Below are 19222 nucleotides of genomic sequence, written 5' to 3'. Positions count from 1 at the left end.
ACATTAAACCTAGCATAATTTGAGAGCATCAATATGTAAAATACTAAATAGTGCATAGGTATTATCAAAAATAAAATCAAATGTAATGATTATTTTGTATTATTTATAACACTCATAGAAACTACAGTACTTCTATTTCTCTCTCATATACGCATACATCTCATCATTTTTGCTGCATTTTATGATAATATTCAGAAGAGAGGACTGATGAAATTCACTTGTACTAAAATTATGCTGAATATAACTCACCAAAGAACTCCCTTGTGATGTTTCTTTGTAGTCACTCCAAAGTCCTCCCCCCAACCCTAAGCAACAACTAATCTGGTCTCCATTGAGTATTTCCTTTTTCACAACGTCATATAAATGAAAAATATGAAATATAACTCTTTGAGACTGTTGCTAGTCACTTAGCATAATGCCTTTGAGATTTTGAAATGTATCTATGTCACTGAATGAATCAGTAGTTCATTCTTTTTACTGTTGAGTAATAGCCCACTGTAGAAATGTACACAATTTGCTTAGCCATCCACTTGTTGAAGGATATGTAGGTTGTTTCCAGTTTGGGGTAACTATGAATAGAATTTCTATAAGTATTCTTCTATGAGTTTTTCAGTTGAGCCTAAGTCTTTATATCTCTAGGGTAAGTATCTAGGAGTAAGACTGCTAGGTTCTATGGTAAGTGTATGTTTAATTTTATAAGACAATGCCAAACTGCTTTGGAGAGTGTCTGCGCTCTTTTGCATTCCCAGCAGCAAGGTATCAGAGAGTTGCTCTTATTCCACATCTTTATCAGCACTTGGTGTCATCAATTGTTTCTTACCATTCTATGTAGTAGTATCTCAATGTGGCATTCATTTACATTTCTCTGATGTCTATTGTTGACAATTTTCAAGTGTTTATCTGTGATCCATATATTTTATTTTGGTGAAATGTCTGTTGAAATATTTTGTCCATATTCAATTGGGTTGGTCGTTTCTTTACTGTAGAGTTTTGAGAGTGCTTTATATATTCTGGATATAAGTCTGTGGATCATGTAATTTATAAATATTTTCTTTGCTTCTCTGTACCTTGTCTTCATATTTTTTAACAGTGCCTTTCACTGAGCAGGAGTTTTAAATTTTGATAATTACATTTTATCATTTTATGGATTATACTTTTGGTATCAACTTTAAGAATGCTTTGCCTAAAGGTCACAAAGATTTCTCTTTTTTTTTTCTAAAAGTTTTACAGTTTTATGGTTTACATTAAGAACTATGGTCTATTCAGTTTAAGGTTTTTGTTTGTTCAGGAACCCAACTCTTTTGTAATGGGCAGTAAGCCACCCTTACACTTGCACCATAGGGAGATATTATTACACTTCACAGTATACAAACCTTCCCTCAGCTCCAGAGAGAGATGCTATCTTTATCTTCCAAGTCTGTTCACCATGCAAACATCCTTGAAAGACAGGCACAAAGGCAGTCAGTGCTGTGCTCACAAGATGGAAGGTAACTGAGAGAGATCCATGGAGAAATATCTCCCAACAACTGCCTTCATGGCCATGCTGATTATTCTCAGAAAACACCATTAAATTTTATCTTGCAACTATTCTTTTTAAATCTTTCAACCATGTTTCTGCCTCTGGACATTCCCAACTTTATTTGCTCATTCTTGAATTCAAAATATGAGACTAAAAAAAAATTCCTGAGGATTTTTATCCATTATTTCTTCTTTTATTTATATTTTAAAAGATTATATAGCCTGACCAGGAGGTGGCACAGTGAATAGAGCGTCAGACTGGGATGCGGAGGACCCAGGTTTGAGACGCTGAGGTCACCAGCTTAAGCGTGGGCTCATCTGGTTTGAGCAAAGCTCACCCGCTTGGACCCAAGGTCGCTGGCTTGAGCAAGGGGCAGTCTGCTGAAGGCCCACGGTCAAGGCACATAAGAGAAAGCAATCAATGAACAACTAAGGTGTTGCAATGAAAAACTGATGATTGATGCTTCTCATCTCTCTCTGTTCCTATCTGTCCCTATCTATCCCTCTCTCTGACTCTCTCTGTCTCTGTAAAAAAAAAAAAAAAAAAAAAAGATTATATAATCGGTTGCTGGATAAAAGTCAAAATAAAAAATTCATTCAACTCCTATATTATAATAAAAATGATTAGAAAATCTAGTAGAAAAATATTCCACTTACTTTAGAAGTAAAAATATAAGGTTAAGAATAAATCCAACAAAATTATAGAATATGTTTGTGATAAAAATTATAAAACTTTATTGAATGATATTAAAGTAGATCTAAATAAATTAATAAATGTATATTAATGTGAAGGATCAAAAGTAGAAAACTATCTTATAAATTCAATGTTATCCCAGTAAAACACCTCGTATTTTCAAATATTTTTAAAACATAAAAGAATAAGTAAATCAATAATAAGCACATAATGATTATTGAAATCTATAATATTAAATATTTTATATGTGAAAATAAACTTATTAGCCAGTTATTTAAAGGATTAGGTTATAACTAAGTCACAATTGAGAAGATATGAAAAGTCAAAGGTGAAAAATATACACAAAATATAAAATATAGTGTCATACTTAATGTATACATAAATATTTGTGGTTGAGTCCTACCCCTGCCTAACTCATTAGCCTATTTTCTGTTATTTCTATTTTTACTCTATTGCCGGTATGTTAGCTTTCTTTCAGATTTTTAAATATACCACCCTGGCCAGTTGGTTCAGTGGTAAAGTGTCTTTTAGCATCTTAAAGAGGGACTCAGATTATGTTTCAATACAGCAAATGTTTAAAATGTGTAATTCAATGACTATTTTTTCTCATGTCTTAAATTGTATGGCAAATCACATAAATTATTGTACTATCAAAATCAGAAAGAATTTTCTAAGCATAAGTTTTCCTATGTTGAAGGTAACTGATAAAAGAGAGGATTATAATACAAACTAAAGTAAAAAAATATGGCATATAAAGATAAAGGTCTGTTTTTAAGTTTTCTAAAACATAGTGAAAATAAATAATAATATATAGTTGCACTAGAGAATAAAAATATCAGCCTCTTAGCATCTTCTTCTAGAAGCTGCTGACTCATCAAAGACTCCATTAAGACAGTGAAAAGAGTTCCTGGCTTGTTGGCTCAGTGGTGGAGTGTTGGCCCAGCATGTGGAAGTCCCGGTTTTGATTCTGGGTCAGGGCACTCAGGAGAAATGACCATCTGCTTCTCCACCCCTTCCTTTTCTCGCTCTCCTGCAGCCATGGCCCAAATAGTTCAAGCAAGTTGGCCCTAGGCACTGAAGATGGCTTCATGGCCCCACCTCAGGTGCTAAAATAGCTCAGTTGCTGAGCATTGGAGCAGTGGCCCCAAATGGGCAGAACATCAGCCCCAGACAGGAGTTGCTTGGTGGATCCTGGTACAGGCACATGTGGGAGCCTGTCTGTCTGCCTCCCTGCTTTTCATTTAATAATAATAATAATAATAATAATAATAATAATTAAAAAAGACAGTGAAAAGATAAGCCACAAAACACAAATAGAAGATATTTGAAACATGTAAAAGCAATAAAAAGACTTTTATCCATAATATATAAAGAACTTCTATAAAGCAATAAGAAAACACAATCCACTTAAAAAAAAAAAGAAAGAAAGAAAAGCAGAAGGCTAGATAGACACTTCATAGAAGAGGCTATACAAGTGGCCCAAAATTATATGCAAAATTGCTTGATGTCATTAGTAATCAAGAAATGTAAATTAAAACAGTGACATACCATTATTTATATATTACCAGAATGACTAATGTTAAAAGTATGAAATTGCTAAATGTTGACAAGATTGTAAAACAACATAAGCCCTCATACTTTTCCAGGATGTGTGGGGTATAAATATGTACCCCATTTTGGAAAATTGTTCAGCATTACCTCCTCAAGTTGAAAATATGTATAACCTATGATTTAGCAACTAAATGATTTCTATGTATGAGAAATGCATATGTGTGGCAGATACATACACAAAGACATTTACAACAACATTATTCATACTAGCTTCAAAATGTAAATGATCCAAATATCCATCAATAGTAGAATGCATGTTATATAAAAGCAAATGAATACTGTACAATAATGACAATGAATAAAACCAAAGCTAAAGCCAAAAACATTGGTGGATCCCACTAACCCAAGAAGCAACTGAACAAGACAGACAAATATCTCCTGAATCATTTATACAAAGTTAAAAACTGGCAAAACAACAACAACAAAAGAACATCCAGGGTAAGAAGACAGGCTAAAGATCCTTTGGGGAGGGAAGGTGAGAACAGTGACTGGGAAAGAGCACAGATGGGTTTCCGGAGTGCTAACCCAGATAGTAAGTAGTTACACAGGTGTTTGAGTTATACATTTATGCTCTATGTTTCAACAATTATAAATACCAGTGTTATATTTTATCATACTTAATAATAAAATAATTTTTTAAAAAAAGACATGTTCTTATATATCAGTCAGTTGGGAGTTAAATAGGAATAGAAAGTCATTGCTCATCAAAAATTAGCACTTTGAAGTCATGTTTTCTATATTTGCTTCATTTTTTCCTAAAGTATATACATAATTTACCATATAAAACTGAATAAATCCTAGGTCTAATCCCAGGGTTGTACTAATCTATACAGTACTTTTGAGTATCATATTTTAAATAAGCATTTAAAAGTGTCTTATGTTGGCCCTAGCCGGTTGGGTCAGCGGTAGAACATCGGCCTGGCATGTGGAAGTTCCAGGTTCAATTCCGGGCCAGGGCACATAGGAAAAGTGCCCATCTGCTTCTCCACCCTCACCCCTCCCCTTTCTCTCTATCTCTCTTTTCCCTTCCTACCACCAAGACTCCACTGGAGCAAAGTTGGCCCGGGTGCTAAGGATGGCTCCATGGCCTCTGCCCCAGGTGCTAGAATGGCTCCAGTTGCAACCAGAACAACACCCCAGATGGGCAGAGCATCACCTCCTGGTGGGCTTGCCAGGTGGATCCCAGTCGGATGCATGTGGGAGTCTGTCTCTCTGACTCCCGTTTCTCACTTTAGGGGAAAAAAAGTGTCTTATGTTTTTAAGATGTATTTCTACTGCTTATAGATTAATTTAATTTACATCCTGCAATTATGTCTCCTGTTACATTCTTTACTAGGAAATGAAGGAGTATATCAACATTAAAGTGTTTTGAATACTCCCCATTATCTTTCATGTTTCACTGACTTCAAGTTTATCCTTCAAAATTATCATTTTAAAACACCTCTTCCATGTTCCCAGTTGAAAATATAATTTAAATTATACAAGGTGAATAAAAGATGATATTAAAATAAAAAATTCTGAATGCAAAAGTTTAGCAGTTTTTGTTATCAGAAAATTGACTGCAATATGCAGGAGAATAATTAATCATCATATTCTTATATAGACAGTTGTTTATTAACTCCAGCTCTAGAAGTAGATTGAATTCATTTGTGGATATCTAAAGTTTTCTGTATAATCAAAGTATCACCATCAAACTACCAGACAATGCCCAAACCAAGTCCACCTTTGGACTCACCCAAAAGTCACAATGCAATCATGGGTCTAGTGAACTAGAACCAGCCGTTGCAGTCCTGTGACTTCTACATAATCTCTTTTGGCTATAGCATAAGTCTGTTCACTTTTCTCTGGATGCAGCACTAACATAACCAGGTTTCTAATAATACTGCTTTACATGACTGGGTCATAAAATAAAGTGGGATTCTGCTGATGTTGCTCATGTATTAGAGTGACAACTGTTTAAGAATACCAATACTCAAACATTCTCTCAAAATCATTTTTGTTAAATTGATGGTTGCTCCAGAATTATGGGCCCAAATTATTTCATGTCTTCATAAATTCACACTCCAATTTATAGGATCCCAGCAGAGCAACCTATAGCTTCCTCACATGAATTTTTAAGAATTTTAAGTCACCTGCAGGAATGTCTTCAAAAGATTTTTTAAAAATCTTTCCAAGTAAAATAAATATTCTTATTGATCAGAAATTTTCTTTGAAGCCTTCAGCACAGTAATCACATATGTTCTCACTATGCAGGATAATAAAGCACAAATCAAGTGGGATGGTCAATCTGATCATGTGACTCAGTTCTTGACTATCAAGGTACCTGAATTGACTGTGGACTAGAAATAAAAGCACATACTAATTAGTCCAGAAGAAACTGAAAAAAAATGAAATCCAGTAAGTTCTACTGCTTAGAGACTGCCAGCGTGCCACATTTGTACCTGATAAAACAGATCTTAGGTCTAAATGTCAGTAAAGACACTCAGATGGTTGGGGGAGGAAAGAGGTAGGTGGCATCCAGAAATAGTGGCTGATCCATCAGAGGGAGAATCTGGACCACCTGACTTATTTCCAAGTTTCACTAAATAAAGAGGCAGAGCTTCTTATGATCAGTGGTTCTTGATTCTTGATGGATGTCAAAGCACATGGAGTACTTTTTAAAAAATACCAGAGCCTAGAGAAACACCCAAAATTAATTAATTTTTAACTAGTTAACTCTCATAAAAGATTTTGAGAGTAGGCCCCACATTAACATTTTTTAAAGCTTCTCAGATGATTCTTATGTGCAGCAAGGTTTGATTAAACAATATATAGAGTTTGACAAATTATAATGTACACATAAATTTTGTAAAAATTTTGTCAATATACAGACTCTGATTCAAAAAGATTGGGGTAGGTCCTGGGATATGCATTTTTAATAACATGAAATGTGAGGAAATATTTCTAGCTAATTGACCACACTTTGAATAGCAACATTTCTAGAACAGATGATCTCAATCTTAGCTATCCGTTAGGATCACTTGAGGTATTTTTGTAAATGCCTATGCTTGGGTCCCACCCACGGAGATTCTGAGTGGCATGAAGCTCGACCATCAATATGTTTTAAAGCTCTCAAGTATAGTTAATGTTGAGATTAACTGTTCTAGAAAAACTGACATAATGTGTCCAGCTGTGGAAAAACAATGACAGAGGTAAAGAAAACAAATTTATTCTTGTTTTTTGTTTTTAGTTTTTACAAAATATTTCTAAGATGATGTAAATATATTTTCTCAAATACTAGAAAAGAACAAAAACTCAAAATAACCATTAAAATTTAGTCTAACAGACAATCCATTCCCTGAGTCTAAGAAGGAGTCTTGACTAACTATAAGAAGATGGAGCTTGAATGAGAAAAATCCACCTAGTTATCTCTTTATTACACTCCCAGACTCTACTTCATGAAACAAAAAACACTTGAAAGTGTGGGGGACACTTTCACACCTCCACTTTCTGCCCACTGACTCGGAGACAACCATCCTTCCCTCATGCTAGTGCAGGAAACCCGGAGTGCTTATCTTCACTCACTCCTCACCAACAATCATTCTACCCCTGGAAGAAGTTCATGGTATTTGGGGACATTTGATGCCCATAACAATACACATGGATGAAGACAAGGAGCACACACATGGCAATGCTTTCTAAGTAATCCTAGGATATAGCTGGACATATATAGTATCAACTTGCCTTATAAAAAGATGAGTAAAAAGAAAAATGAACTTGGGAGTCTATAAAAATACTCAAGTCAGTGGAAAGTTGCCAAATCTAGGTGGCTCAAAGGAAGATAATAGCTCTGAAAAATATCTACATCAAAACTTCCCAAAATGTCCAAAAATAAAAGATATTCTCACTATACTATATAGATATAGATTATCAAACATGAAAACAAAAACTAAATGAAAATAACATGAGATAAGAAAGAAATTTTTTTTCTTTTTTTTTTTTGTATTTTTCTGAAGCTGGAAACGGGGAGAGACAGTCAGACAGACTCCTGCATGCGCCCGACCGGGATCCACCCGGCACGCCCACCAGGGGCGAAGCTCTGCCCACCAGGGGGCGATGCTCTGCCCCTCTGGGACGTCGCTCTGCCGCTACAAGAGCCACTCTAGCGCCTGGGGCAGAGGCCAAGGAGCCATCCCCAGCGCCCGGGCCATCTTTGCTCCAATGGAGCCTTGGCTGCAGGAGGGGAAGAGAGAGACAGAGAGGAAGGAGGGGAGGTGGAGAAGCAAATGGGCGCTTCTCCTATGTGCCCTGGCCGGGAATCGAACCCGGGTCCCCCGCACGCCAGGCCGACACTCTACCGCTGAGCCAACCGGCTGAGCCAACCGGCCAGGGCCGAGATAAGAAAGAAATTTAAGAAAACTAAAAATACAACAAAATCAAATTCCCTAATAGAACTAGTAAAATGCAGAACTGATATTTCAGGTAATAAAATTAATAACATGAGCCTAACTTTAAGCTACAAAGGAAAAGGACAAAGAGCAGATGTCATAAATCCAGCGTGCAGATAATTAAATACAAAGAAGAGACCAAAGAAAATGAAGCAAAAAGATAAAATAGAAAAATATTCTCTATGTGAAAAAATACCAGTGTATGCATATTTGAAAAGGCTTTTTAATATACCCACCATTAGGCCTATCTTGGCAAGTTTTCTTAAATAAAAAGACAAGAAAAATGTCTATGAGCATTGAACCTTAAAAGAGAAATTTCAAAAATGAAAAAACAGAGACTATAGATTTCTCAATGCTTAGTGAAAACAGTTACTGAATACCCCAAACCTCATATGTCATTAACTTACTTCATATCTGAATACAGGTGAATGTGGGGAATGTGGATTTGAGGGAGGTTGAGGAACTGTTTAAAATAGGAGAAACTATAATGTTTAAAAGATGATAATAATAATCCAGTTGAAAAGCATAAGTCATTTCAACTGTAAATTGTTAAAATTTCCAGGTGGGACCAAACAGGAAATAAAAGTAATTGCAAAGGAAACTCCTTATTATATTAAAAGAAGAAAACAGTCACAGATATAAGCATATAGGTCTATATAGTTAATAGGAGGGAAGTTAAGTGAGTTCTTCCTGGTGACATATTTTGCTTCTCAAGTTAAAGGGGGATGTTGGAGAACAATGAAGAAGGTTATAAAATAATTTTTTCCAAAGTCAAAGAAATGCAATAAAATTGGGAAGAGGTGTTGAAGCTCCACTTAAGGCATGAATATAAATGGTTACAATCCACCCTGTTGAATGTCTAAGTCCTGCAGAGAATCCTCCCCTACTTGGGGAGAAAGAGCGAGAAAGCAAGGATGTGGAGGAAACCCAACATAAGCATAGATTTTAAAGTGGGGGTGAGGCATGAATAAAACTATACAGGGGACCTAAGGTATTTAGAGTATTAGCAGAAGTGTTACTAAAATTACAAGCTACAAAATCAGAATAGGTTAAGGAAACAAAGATTATTATATGGATAGAAAAAAAGTAGGCCAAGTACTTGCACAAGCAAATACGAAGAGAAGCTGTAGTCAGAGAGCAAAGTGCATGCATTAGCCATGTCAGAGGTGAAGTAATTATGGGTAAATAGGTGAGCTGGGTACAGTGAAGGGAAGGTCAAGGAATTGAAAGCCTGGTTCTTGGGTGTGTCATGTACACAGGCTCTCATGGCTCTCAGGAATTGTTAACAACTACCATATTACTACATGTTGATATTCTCTGTATCTACTTTAACAGAAAGAACATTCAAAATACTAGAAATTTTACATCCTAAGAATGAAATTTAGGCAGATTAACAGTATTGTAAGTGAGAACTTAATAAAGCATTTCCCCCTGGGTTTGCAAACTACTTACAGCAACTAAGTTTTACTACCAAAGTATAAATATATTTTCTCTAACACAAATCTAAGACAATGCTCACTTTCACAAAGCTGATACACAAGACAAAAATAAAGATCAAGCTTTCTCTCTCTCACTTCTCCCCAAATCGGTCCAACATAACATATTATAGAAAAGTATAAACAATTTTATGACTATAAGGTACTACTGATAATTTGGATTATACAAATACAATATTATTATGGTCACACATTTAATTAAAACAAGGCAATCTTACCAAAGGAGGGCGATTCCCTTCCATCCTCTAATCCCGAATCTCTTTCTCTGTCTCTTTTTCTGTGTTTATGACCACGATGCCTATGACGTCGATGGCTTTTTCTTCCTCCCAGGGGCACATGAACTCCAATAAATAGTGTCCGATGACCTTTATCAGATGTAAAAGCACAAATTAAACTCTAAATTATTCCAGATCACAGAAGATGACAATTCACATGTTAATTCAATTCAATCCAGCACATAGTTTTTATGTTTATTATGTGTGTAAATCTTAGGGATTGACTCTTTATTTTGGTATAATTTAAGTATGCCACAAGTTTGTCACAAATATTTATATATTAATATTTGGTTATATATTTTATAATCACCTTAGTTTATTCACTGTCTTAATAATCTCTCTATGTTCATTTCCCATAGTTTAAAATTATACTATTCTCATTTGTGTGTGTGTGTGTGTCTTAATTTATTAAATTTATTTATTTTTATTTATACAATTAAATTTAGCAGGGTGACATTGGTTAACCAGAGTAATAGATTTAGAGAAAACATCTCCATTTTAAAAAATTCATTCTACTTTCCACCTACCCTCAACTAACCAGTTATCTAGTCAGTTCCTTTCCCATAACTGTTGTGTGTGTGAAACAATCAATCTTTAATACACCAGATTTCACCAAGGTTCCTTACTATTCCAAGTTTTGTGGCAATTTTTTCAGCTCTGCTGTTCCCATCTGTGGCACTTGATACCATTGGCCACTTTCTTCTCTATGACTCAACTTTCTCTTGGCTCTCTTCCCTGCTCCTTTGTTTTATTCATATCAGTTTCCTTCTGTGGTTCTTCTTCCATTTACTCATTCAAGGTTGGGGTCCTAGCTGTCTTTGACCTCATGAGTTCAACTAATAGGTAGGCAGATGGATGAATGGATGAATGGGTGGATGGATGGATGGATGGATGGATGGATGGATGGATGAATAGATGGATGAATAGATGGATGAATGGATGGATGGATGGATGGATGGATGATAGATGATGATAAATGATAGATAGATGATAGAGATAATAGATAGAGATAAACACACATTTTATATATAATATATATATTTAGCAATCTCTGAGACCCATATCTTGACACTTAATCTCTTTCTGTTGCTCAGACTGCAGACATCCTTCCCACAGGAGTATAAACTTAACATATCCATGGAATTCATCCTTCTCTTCATTCTCTAAGGAGTAACTATCTGTCATCTATCTCAGTAAATGCATTATCTATCCAGTCATGTCATAGCCCCAATTTATCACTAGATTCTCCTTTGCATATCTTGAATTCATCCCCTTTTCAATAGTCTTAGTGTTACTGTCTTAGTTGGAACTCTCATCATCTCTCACCAGGACCATTAGAACATTCTCCTTACTGTTTTCTTTTCTAAATGTTATCTTTTCCAACTACATCCATCTTGTATACTGGTGGGGTTTTTTTCTTCAAAAATGAAAATCTGACTACATTTCTACCCTGCTTTACTCATTGATTGCTCTTTGTTGTCTATAGCATAAAGATTTCGGAACTCTATAAAGCTAAATGATACCTGACCTCTGCCTCGTTCTCTGATCAGGCTTCAAAACACACTCTGCCAGACTATAAGGCAGGGTATGCTCTTCATTCCTGAATTTCCAGATGTTCTCAAGTCTCTCTACTTTTACTTAATGCTGCTTTTATTCTTCCAACTGTATAAAACACCTTTGTTTCTTCTGACTACAATATATTGTAAATAGTTCTTCATCTCCCAAGTCTCAGTTCAAGAATTTAAAATGTTTTCCATATCTTCTCACTCCACATATGGTTGACCACTTTTCCCCCAATCACACACACCAAAGCACAATGACTCTTATTTGTAATTATTTACTTATAAGTAGTTTTTCTCTTATGAATTTTCTCTAGAGAAGTCCTATGGATTTGCTCATTTTGTATCTTTAGCACATGTCATAGTGCCTTGTAGAGAGAAATACCTAACAAATGTTTAAAAAAAACTTAGTTAAATTCTCACTTAATTAAAAAAAAGAAATAGAAAAAAAAGAAAGCAAATGCTTGAAAAAATAAAAAGATGAAGTCATGATCTTCCAATTAAACATGTGATATTTGATTACACAATTGTTATTCATCTCTACCCTGTCTGAACACTTTCTTTTTAGTGTCAAGTAAGGAAACAATTTATTATCCATAAAATAAATGATTAACAAATTTTATCACATTAAAATCAGAAAATTCATTACACAAAGTATGGGAGAGATAGACACAAAGCATTAAATTTGCAAATTCTAAGATAAAAAATAGTAAAAAGGGCACACACAAAAAAAGAAACTTGAACAAGCACATAATGCAAGAGAAAATCCAAATGGTTAATAAATGTAGGAAAAGGCGCTCAACTCCATTAGTTCTCAGGAAAAAAAAATTCAAACCAAAATGAGATATTTCTATATCCTTACCACCATGGCAAAAATTGAAATGGTTGAGAACTCTATGTCTTGGTGTGATGCAGAACAGTTTCTCATATAGCACTAGTACTAGTATACTACTGAGAGATCCACTTGGAAACAGTATGACATTTTCTATTGAAGTTGAAAATATCTATACCTTATGACATAGCAATTTATCTGGACCCTAGAGAAATGCTTACAAATGTGTATTTAAAACAGAACTCTTTATAAAAACAAAACACTCAAAACAACCCAAAAGTCCATTAATAAAATGTATAAAGTTAGGGTGTATTCACATAACATAGATGAATATTACAAACATATTATTGAGTTCCCTTTATAAAGCTTTAGAAATAGAAAAATTATTCAAGGATGTATACACAAAAAGAGATCAACATAAAAGTCATAATAGTTATTACCTCTGGCATACAGGAGAGTAAAAGTATGATGATAAGAGTCATGTGAGGAGCTTCCATGATACTACGAATGTTTTATTTCTTAATACAATTTTTTGCCTTGCAAATACACATTAAACTGTATATATATAAGCTTTCTGACTTTTCTGTGTGCATGCTTTATTTCACAATTCTAAAAAATTTAAAAAGAAACCAAGGAAGAGGTTCAAGAAGGGAACAGATACCAGTTTATATGCTATAAAAAATTCAAACAAGATTAAAACTAAATATTAACCATTACAGTCAGAAATTACTGTTTAAAACCTTCTTGACAGCATTTTGAGTGGATGGGAAAATAATGAAAAATTGAGGAAGTGACTATTTCCCAGAGTTGCAAATAAAGGCTTTACAGAGAGGTGGTACTTAAACTAAACTTTAAAAACTGCTAAGGTTTCTAAGAATTGCTGATTAAGATAACCATTTCCAGACAGGCAAAGATATAGGGCGCCATGAAACATGCTGGCAAATCCAAAGGGCCTGGTTGGTTGGGTACAGTGAATATTGCCTTTGTTTGTAGAATGTGAATCTGATGGGCAATTGCCAGAAGTAACATCCTAAGAAGTTGCCAAGTCAAGGCTAAAATAAACAATCTGAAACCATATCCAAACATAATCAGGTAAGAAGAAGATGCCAAGAAACACAGCTGAACTGATGTCTTGAAGATATTAAATGCAAGAAAGACCAGGCAGAAGAAATTTCCTGAGGAAGAATCTTGCAGGGTTAGTTAAAACACCAAGACACGTTTGGGTAAATAACTATGAGTGTAATTGGTGTATCACATGAAAAACGTGTTTACCTTTTTATAAACTACAGACTGCCTTCCAAAGTGCTATAACATTTTGTATCCCAATCAGCAATGAATGATAGTTCCTGTCGTACCACATCCTTGTAAGCATTTGGTATTGTCATTGTTTTGAATTTTAGCCATTCTAATAGATGTGTAGTGGCATCCTTACTGTTTCAATTTGCAATTCCCTAATGACATATGATGTTGAGTATCCTTTCATATGTTTATTTACCATCTGTGGATCTTTTCTGGTGAGATGTCCATTCATATCCTTTCCTATTTTGTAATTAGATTGCTTTTTTTTTGTGACACTGACAGAGAGATTCAGAGAGACAGACAGATAGGGACAGACAGGAAGGGAGAGAGATGAGAAGCATCAATTCTTTGTTGCAGCACATTAGTTGTTCATTGATTGCTTTCTCACATATGCCTTGACCGGAGGGCTCCAGCAAACCGAGTGACACCAGCGACCTTGGGCTCAAGCTGGTGAGCCTTGCTCAAAGCAGATGAGCCCATGCTCAAGCTGGCGACCTCGGGGTTTCTAACCTGGGTTCTCGCATTCCAGTCCGATGTTCTATCCACTGCATCACCGCCTGGTCAGGCAGGATTGCTTATTTTTTATTGTTCAATTTTAAGAGCTCTTTGTATGGCAATGCTCTTTAATTATTTTTATTTTTTTATTTTTCTATTTTTATTATTTTATCTTTGTGTATTTTAGATAACAGTCCTTTATCAGATATGTCCTTTGCAAGTATATTCTCCTAGCCTGTGGCTTGTCTTTCCTTTCCTATAACAATGTCTTTCACAAAGAAGTTTTAATTTTAAAGAGGTCTAATTTATTAACTTTCTATAGATTTTGCTTTTATGTTGTATATAAAAGGTTATCACCATCAAACTCAAGGTCACCTAGATTTATGTCCTGTAATCTACAAATTGTATAATTTCTTGTTTTTATGTTTAGGTTTATAATTCTTTTTGAGTTAATTATTGTAAAAGGTATAAGATAAGTCCAAATTTTAATCTCATTACCTAATTATTTTATTAGGCATTTGCCCCAGTGAGTTGAAAACCAATGTCCGCACAAAACCTTGCACACAATTGTTTACAGCTGTTTTATTCATAATTGTCAAAAATGGGAAACAACCAAGATGTCCTTTAATAGGTGAATGAATAATCTGTGATACATCCCTATAATGGAGTATTATTCAACAATAAAAAGAAAGGAGCTATCAACCACGAAAAGACTAAGAAAACAAAAATTCATATTGCTAAGTGAAAAAAGCCAGTGAAAAAGCTATATATTATGAGATTCCAACTACATGACAATCTGGAAAAGGTAAAAGGACAGAGACAGTACAAATATAAATGACTGCCAAGGATTCAGAGGGTGGGGTGAAGTGGTGGAGCACAGGGAGTTTTTAGAGAAGTGACACTATCCTGTAATACAGTAATGCTAAATAGGTAAAAGTATATATATCTCTCAAAACCCATAGAAATATGCAAAACAAGAATAAACCCTACTGTAAACTATGGACTTTAGTTAATAATAATGTATTATTATTGGTTCATCAATTATAACAAATATACTGCACTAATGCAAATTATTAATAATAAGGGAAAATGTACAGGGAGGGGCCTAATTCTCGGTACTTTATGTACAATCTCTGCAAACCTAAAAATATTTTAAAAAATAAAGCGTTTTAATTTTAAAAAAGCCAAGACTTATAGCTACTCATAGTACTGAGTAGCTATAAAGATATTTATTTTATGAGAAAGCAAAAACATCAACAAATAAGGGAATATTTGTGTCAGTGGCTGGATCACATGTAAGGGGGGAGGGGGCTAGCACTGTGTTCTTATAGTCATATATTTTAGGAAAGTTTGTGAGTTTAAGATACCTTCACGATCAGGAGGACTTGAGTGGGGACATTTGAGGAAACTAAGAGATACAGAGTTGGAGGTATATTTATATTAGTTTAAACGAACCATGTTTAGGATTCACACAGTCACTTCTATATTTGAGTAAGTTATTGTTAGCTATTCTAAAGTAGGAATAGCTTCCAGGAATACTCATATTATCAATTGTGCCAAACTCATGTAACATTATGACACAAAGGGTCAAGGCTGAAGAGATGGCACAATATGCAGTGATATCACAATCTGAGAGTATGTGGGTTGTGGAGAAAAAGCAAGGTTTCAACTGTGCAGAGTCAGCATTGGTCTCTGGAAAATTCTTCCCTATCTTATAGAGCATACATGCAGGAAGCTTGATAGACATTTTCTTAAATTTTAAGACCACCTTATAATTTTTCATGAAATTTTAAATAAGTTGTAAAGGTGAAAGAAACCTTTGTAGACTATCATTAATAAAAATAATTTTAATTAATCATAGAAAAGAGTGGATTAACTTTCTATATTCTCAACAGAAAATATTTTCAAATGCTTAATAATAGAGGTTAAAATGTAGGGAAAAGGTACAGTGGTACCTTGAGATACAAATTTAATTTGTTCTGTTACCGAGCTTGTAAGTCAGTCAACTCGTATATCAAACTGCAGATACTGGATCCATGCGCTAACGTGCCAACTAGAGGTAGCTTTCCAAATCACGACTCATATCTCAGAATTTCACCTGGATCTCTAACAGATATCAGACCGAGTCACAGCTCGTATCTTAAAAAATTCATATGTTGGTCTGTTCATATCTCAAGGTACCACTCAAGGTATTACAGAGCTATATCAGGCACTTAATTTAAAATATTATGCTATTTCTTCAACTGTTATAATTTTAAGTTTTCAAATAAGTATCTGTTTAAATTTACCTCATTCTAAATAAATATTCACTTCTGTACCTAATTTACATTCAAATTTTGAATCTTTTTTCTCAGAAAACCCTCAAAATTACATAACCTTCCTGCCCCACAAAATATAAATCTGCCCCTAATGCCCTCTATATGTGGGCAGCTCCCAATATTGTAACTTCACACAAGCCTTTTCCTAAACTCCAAACAGGCTTATCTAACTGCTTACCTGACACATCCATGGCATATCCAAAAACCATCTTAAAATCAACATGTTCAGGGCTGAACTCCTAATCTGCCCCATCTCAACACCCTCCAATAAACTTCGCCTCCACAACCTTGCCCATCTTAGTTGATTTTTCTAGTTGCTCAGACCAAAAACCTTGAAACCATTTAAGACTCCTCTCTTTTTATCAGCCCACAACCAATCCATCAGGAAATCTGTTGAGACAACTTTAAAAATACATCCAGAATCGGCCCACTTATTATTTCACTTCACCACTCTGGTCAGGGCCACGTCAGACCCAACCCGCATTATTGCCATAGCCCATCAACAGGTCTTCTTGAGTCTACCTTTAGACTCTACAGTCTGTTACAACACACAGCAGCCAGTATAGTCCTTTTAAAATGCAATTTAGATCATGTCACTTCTCAGCTAACCTTTCTAATGTTACCCAATTCCTCTCAGATAAAAGGCCAAGGGTATTCTGAGGCTTTACAAGGCCTTCTGTGATCTGCAAACCCCGTTCCTGTTAACTCTGACACCTTCTCCCACTGACCTCCCCCCACACCTTCTCACTCCAGCCACACGGCCTCCTTGCTATGCTCACTGCCACCCTGGGAACTGTCTTTTTTCAATGTCTGAAATATTATCCCTACTTGGCTAGTGCCTAAACTCTTTCAAGTCTTTGCTCATATTTTACCTTCTCAGGGAGTCCTACACTGAATGCCTACACCCTATGCTCTCTGACCCTCCATGCAGCTCAGTGCCCTCTATTTTTATTTTTACTATAGCACTTACATACCATACAACTGCTTGTGATGTTGAATGTTCAATATATAGTTTTCCCAAGAAAAGAAGGGATCTTTGATTTGTTCACTAATATTTTCCAACTATCTAGAACAGTACTTGATAGTTCTTGGAGCTCAATAAGTTTGAGTTGAGTATATAGATCTTTGCATAAATAGAGATGATATTTGAAGTGGAATATCTAAATAACAGACATACAGGTATTGATCAACTTACTACCTATCCAACTTACGACCATTTGACTTTATGACCACAATCACTAGCCACGACTGCTCCGCGTCTGGCAGCGCAAGCATTGCCCAGCTGGGTGTACAAGAGTGCGGACCAGCTTCCGGCAGCACAACCATCTCTGCGTGCACCATTTCAACTGTTATCCCAGACTCAGTACAGCAATTTGTGTTTTATGTCTTGGATATTTTTCATCAAACCTCTCCCAAGATGTCTACCAAGAGGAAATTGTCCTTGTCCTTGACTTAAAGATTTTTATAACAACATTTCACAGTACTGTACATATAGCCTACTCAACTTACAACCAAATCGTGTTATGATCGGTCTGTTGGAAACAATCATGGTCGTAAGTCAAGCACTAGCTGTAATGCAGTATGCTAATAAACACATCAATAAACTTAAGGTATAAACAAAGCTAATGGCCAGAAACTTCATAGTAACAGTATTGAAAATGCCACAATTTATGGTTATAAAGCCATAGAGAAAATATGTTTCTATATGGTTAGATACTTCTAAAGCAAAGAACTGTGGCAGCTGGGCTAAAAGACAAACTCTGATAGTTCAAGGTTGACTAAATAGAGATTTTCAGAGTCATAGACACATCTCCCGGGTTTATGTGTTTACATTTCAAAGGTAATAAAGCTACCAGTTTATATTCCAAAGGGTATAAACTGAGGGCCTTCCCTTCTTTTTCCTGAAATTTATTTACAAAAGGAAGGAAAGATTTCTCTCCCTCTCTCAAAGATATAGCAATTCCTATATAAATTCCCAGAGCCATTATCTTAGGGTTCCCCACTCGTGTGCATAACCATCTGGTTTTCATCATCTTACTCTGAAGAGAAAGAATGGGGCATGGAGACAGTGTGGTTAGTGCTGTAAGTAATAACAGCCTGCTTCTGATCCAAAAACCTCTTGTTTCTTTTTAGAGCAAAATTAATAAGTAAAGATATTAAAAATTTATCAATGGGTTTAGAAGTTTTCCACCAAAATCATATGAGATAGTACAATAGACAAAAACATTGAACATGATGCCTGTAATACAGTCAACACTCATATTTACTAGTTCCAATTTCCCTTCACTCTTCTTACCCTCAGTGTCTTAAATGAATATGAAGGCAAAATAAAATTTTCCTGTCCTATTTTATTGTTTTTCTGCTTCCTTCTATATTGACTTTTCCAATTCCAATTGTAATGACCCTGGCCTAAGAAACTGGAAAATCACCTAAAATTCTGTGGAAAATAGTATGTAAATAAGTAACATTTTCAGGTTAATATTCCATAATTTTTGCCTATAATACTATATCCAAAATTGAATTTTTCATTTTCATCGATATTGCTTAATAAAAAAATGTTTAAGAAACTTAGTGATACATGTCATTATTCTGAAATGACTTAACATTTATTAAATCTAATCTAAAGTATTGTGTAAGATTATATAGGAATAATTTTTATTTTATGATATAAGCCAAGTTTAAAGAGGGAATCCTTTCA

General features: G+C 35.0%; 1 protein-coding gene across 6 annotated transcripts in view; it reads right to left on the bottom strand.

Moving 5' to 3' along the window:
- Nucleotides 1-19222, bottom strand: part of SLC4A10 (solute carrier family 4 member 10) — a 317469-nt gene that overhangs the window by 160458 nt on the left and 137789 nt on the right. For all 6 annotated transcript variants that reach the window (XM_066344965.1, XM_066344966.1, XM_066344963.1 and 3 more), the window contains exon 3: nt 9965-10111. In XM_066344965.1, coding sequence (XP_066201062.1) covers nt 9965-10111 — 147 coding nt within the window. The remainder of the gene's footprint in view (nt 1-9964; nt 10112-19222) is intronic.

Source organism: Saccopteryx leptura, chromosome 7 (genome assembly GCF_036850995.1).
Source record: "Saccopteryx leptura isolate mSacLep1 chromosome 7, mSacLep1_pri_phased_curated, whole genome shotgun sequence".
NCBI lineage: Eukaryota > Metazoa > Chordata > Mammalia > Chiroptera > Emballonuridae > Saccopteryx > Saccopteryx leptura.
This window is presented reverse-complemented; position numbering and strand designations above follow the sequence as displayed.